At 37.6% G+C, this 3,090-nt stretch overlaps 1 protein-coding gene across 10 annotated transcripts in view; it reads left to right on the top strand.

Moving 5' to 3' along the window:
* Positions 1-3,090, top strand: part of LOC101478690 (LIM and calponin homology domains-containing protein 1) — an 85,001-nt gene extending 81,911 nt beyond the window's left edge. For all 10 annotated transcript variants that reach the window (XM_012919770.3, XM_004553683.3, XM_004553684.3 and 7 more), the window contains 2 exons: positions 126-228; positions 1,135-3,090. In XM_012919770.3, coding sequence (XP_012775224.3) covers positions 126-228; positions 1,135-1,160 — 129 coding nt within the window. In that variant the 3' untranslated portion in view covers positions 1,161-3,090. The remainder of the gene's footprint in view (positions 1-125; positions 229-1,134) is intronic.

The following is a 3,090-nucleotide window of genomic DNA, read 5'->3' as shown; positions in this document are numbered from 1 at the left end:
GATTTAATGAAGTCTTTCACTGGATTTGTTGACACTTAGAAACTCTTAGGGGAACACCAGGCTTCTCCTTTAGGATACAACAGTTGGTAACAACATTTGCAATTTCCCTCTGTCTCTCTCTTCAGTGTGGCGTGTGTAAAGGACAGTTAGGCGATACAACCACAGGGACGGATGTTCGAATAAAAAACGGCCTCCTCAACTGCCACCAGTGCTACATCCGCTCCCGCTGTGAGTCCTCCTGAACCCTCTCCTATGTCTTCCTCCTCTGTCTCCCCCTACATTATATCTATGTCTCCCAGGGAGAATGGAACATTCACAAGGAATGTTTACATCTGTGGTCAGGGTGTACGGAATTAGAAAACAACACCACCATAAATAACTAAAAATAACCAGAAATAAATAACTATCTTTTTGCATCATCCTCACAAAACAAAAAGTTTAATCTTTGTATAAAATTAGAAGAAAAAAAAAAAGGGAAAGGTATTCTTCTCCCTTATTGTTTGCTAATGTTGGCCATATGTCTTATTTTCAATGATGAATAAATGCAGATTTTAATAATGTGAGCAGCAGCAGTAAATACGGCTCTCATGAACCAGGTAGAAAAACAAACCAAATTTATTTTGATTTATTGTTTTCAAAGTAAACTTGACACTATTTTATGCTAAAACTTTTCAGTGTGTTTCAAAACTTAGACTCTTTATTGCAGCGTAACTGTGAGGCTGATAGGACAAGTGTATTTTAATATGAAAATCCTCGCCAGCGCAGCTTAATACAGGTGCACCAGATGCAGTCAAGCTGAAACGGGCAGAAGGAGGAAATGGGGGTGTTGCACTCAGAAGAGGAAGACAGTAACTTTCTGTCCCTTTCACTTTTACTGCACAACAGCAAAACTTTTTCAAACAACACAGCTCGTGTTTCAGTAACCTCTCAACAGCCGTTATCATTCGGGGATCAGTAAACCGCAAAATCAAATCAGGGCCTCTATCAGAAAACTCCTGAGTCTTTATCTCAAATTAAGAAGGTCTTCTTTCATTAAAGCTCCATGTCCTTGAACATGAAGTCCCAGAAAAACAATTGTGGTTTATAAAAATTGCCAATTTGATTCTCTTTCCCCTCTTTTCCTTTCCTGTCAAGCTGCCGGACAGCCAACCACATTGTGACGCTCGACTGACAAGCACAAGGTTCAAAGGAAGAACCCCCCCATCCCTGTTTTAACCTGATTATCTGCAAATCACGTCCTTCGCAGCGTGTCAGAATCTTTGCATCTTCTGCAGTTCGATAACCATTCAAGATTCATCATGTGGCCCAAATGTGGGGAAAAAAAAAAAATCTTCATATGTGTGTCATCTGATGCATGAGTGAAATCTGGATTTGATTGGTCCTCATGCCACCACAGACTGTGTTTCATCACGCAGCAGCGAGAAAAAGACTGCTCTGAGGCGGCAGCCATGTTGAAAAGAAAACACATCTGCAGATGCTTCAAACACAGGTAGACTATGTTGATGCCCTGTACTGTCTGAATGAACACACAAAAACAAACAAGGTGTTCAAAAATGTGAATTATTGCCAGTATATTATATCACTTTTTATCGTTTAAGAGAGATTTTCTTAATTTGGAGGGATAAGCATCCAAAAACTGGAAAGAATATAGATTATGCGGTAAGGCAGCTAGGCAGACAGAGAGCCTAAACAGGTTTAATCCAAAACACATTAATAAATGTATCCTCCTTCAGTTAAGTGATAAATTACAGCAAACAGATATAGAAAGTGCAATAAAGGTGACTATTTAGACTCAAATACAATATAGAGCAAGCCACTATTTTTATCCTTTGGCCCTTGCAGTGACCTCCAGTGTCTCTTTTTCTTTACAGAATAAAATTAGCTTCGAGTATAAAGACATAGTATGGATGTAGGTTCATCATTAGGGCAATAACAGGACTTAAAAGCTGGTTTTGTGCTTTTGGGTCACAGCAGGTTGTTCCTCTTCCAATCTATCAGCTTGGAAAGTCAAGACTTCAATGTGCCTTAGGAAAGCAAGGTGATGCAGGAAAAAACACCAGCTGTATGATGGTGTTTTATTTCTCCTTTATTTTATGTTGTTTTATTTTATTTTGTTGGAGGGATCTGGCCAAATTTTAAACTGCAGACAAGAAGGCTGCAGCTCTCCCTCACATCACGCTTTATTTTAGTTGATAAGTACTGTTTATTTTCACTCAAATTTGATTTCATAATTCCCCCGCCTCCCTTCCTCTGTGGTTTGCAGTGCTATAAAAAATGCAAAGACTGGAATAAAATGAAATAAAGCGTGTGATGTCTACTTGGTAAAAGACAGATTATGTATACTGCAGGGGAAAATTTCATTTAATTTGGATGTTTTATTCTAGAGTGATATAGACTTCTCTATGCTTTTAATTGAGGTAATTTTGATAATGGCTCAATGATAGAATTCATTTATACCTTGAAAATTTAAAAAAAAAAAATCACTAATACACGTTATTACTAGGTAAAGAGCAAAAATACTATAAACATATACCAGCAGCAGCTGCACCTGTGCAATATTTGGTTGGATGAAAACTAAAGATTTGTGGCGCTGGCTGCACATTTTCAGTCACTTGCTTCTTTTTTAAGGTGTATGAGAAGAGCTCTTCCTGTTATGTGTTGTGGATGTAATGAAAAAAAGTGCACGTTTAAGCCTAAAACCAAATGATTTGCTGTATGAAAGCAAACTAGCAAACAGCCTCCTTTTTCTCCTCCTGAACTGTGTCCTATAGCCAAGCTTCCCCTCTGGGGTCATCTCTTGATCTACAGTATTTTTAAACTTCTGTTATGATTGTGTATTTTTTTTTTTCTCAATTTAGTTAACGAATAATTGTCAAGCCCAGTCTCTTATAGCGGGATCTTTGAGACGGAGCTCTATATTCAGACGGTCTTCTTATCGCAGGATAGTTGGGGGATGAAACCTTTTACGTCTGTTCTGTATTTATTGTAATATTCACCTGAGCACTATGCGAAATATAGATTAATTTGATGTTTAAATGCATTTGCATTTATAGCATACTGTATGTTTATAAATAAAATGTTATACATTAA

This window comes from Maylandia zebra, linkage group LG2 (assembly GCF_041146795.1).
Source record: "Maylandia zebra isolate NMK-2024a linkage group LG2, Mzebra_GT3a, whole genome shotgun sequence".
Taxonomy (NCBI): Eukaryota; Metazoa; Chordata; class Actinopteri; order Cichliformes; family Cichlidae; genus Maylandia; species Maylandia zebra.
This window is presented reverse-complemented; position numbering and strand designations above follow the sequence as displayed.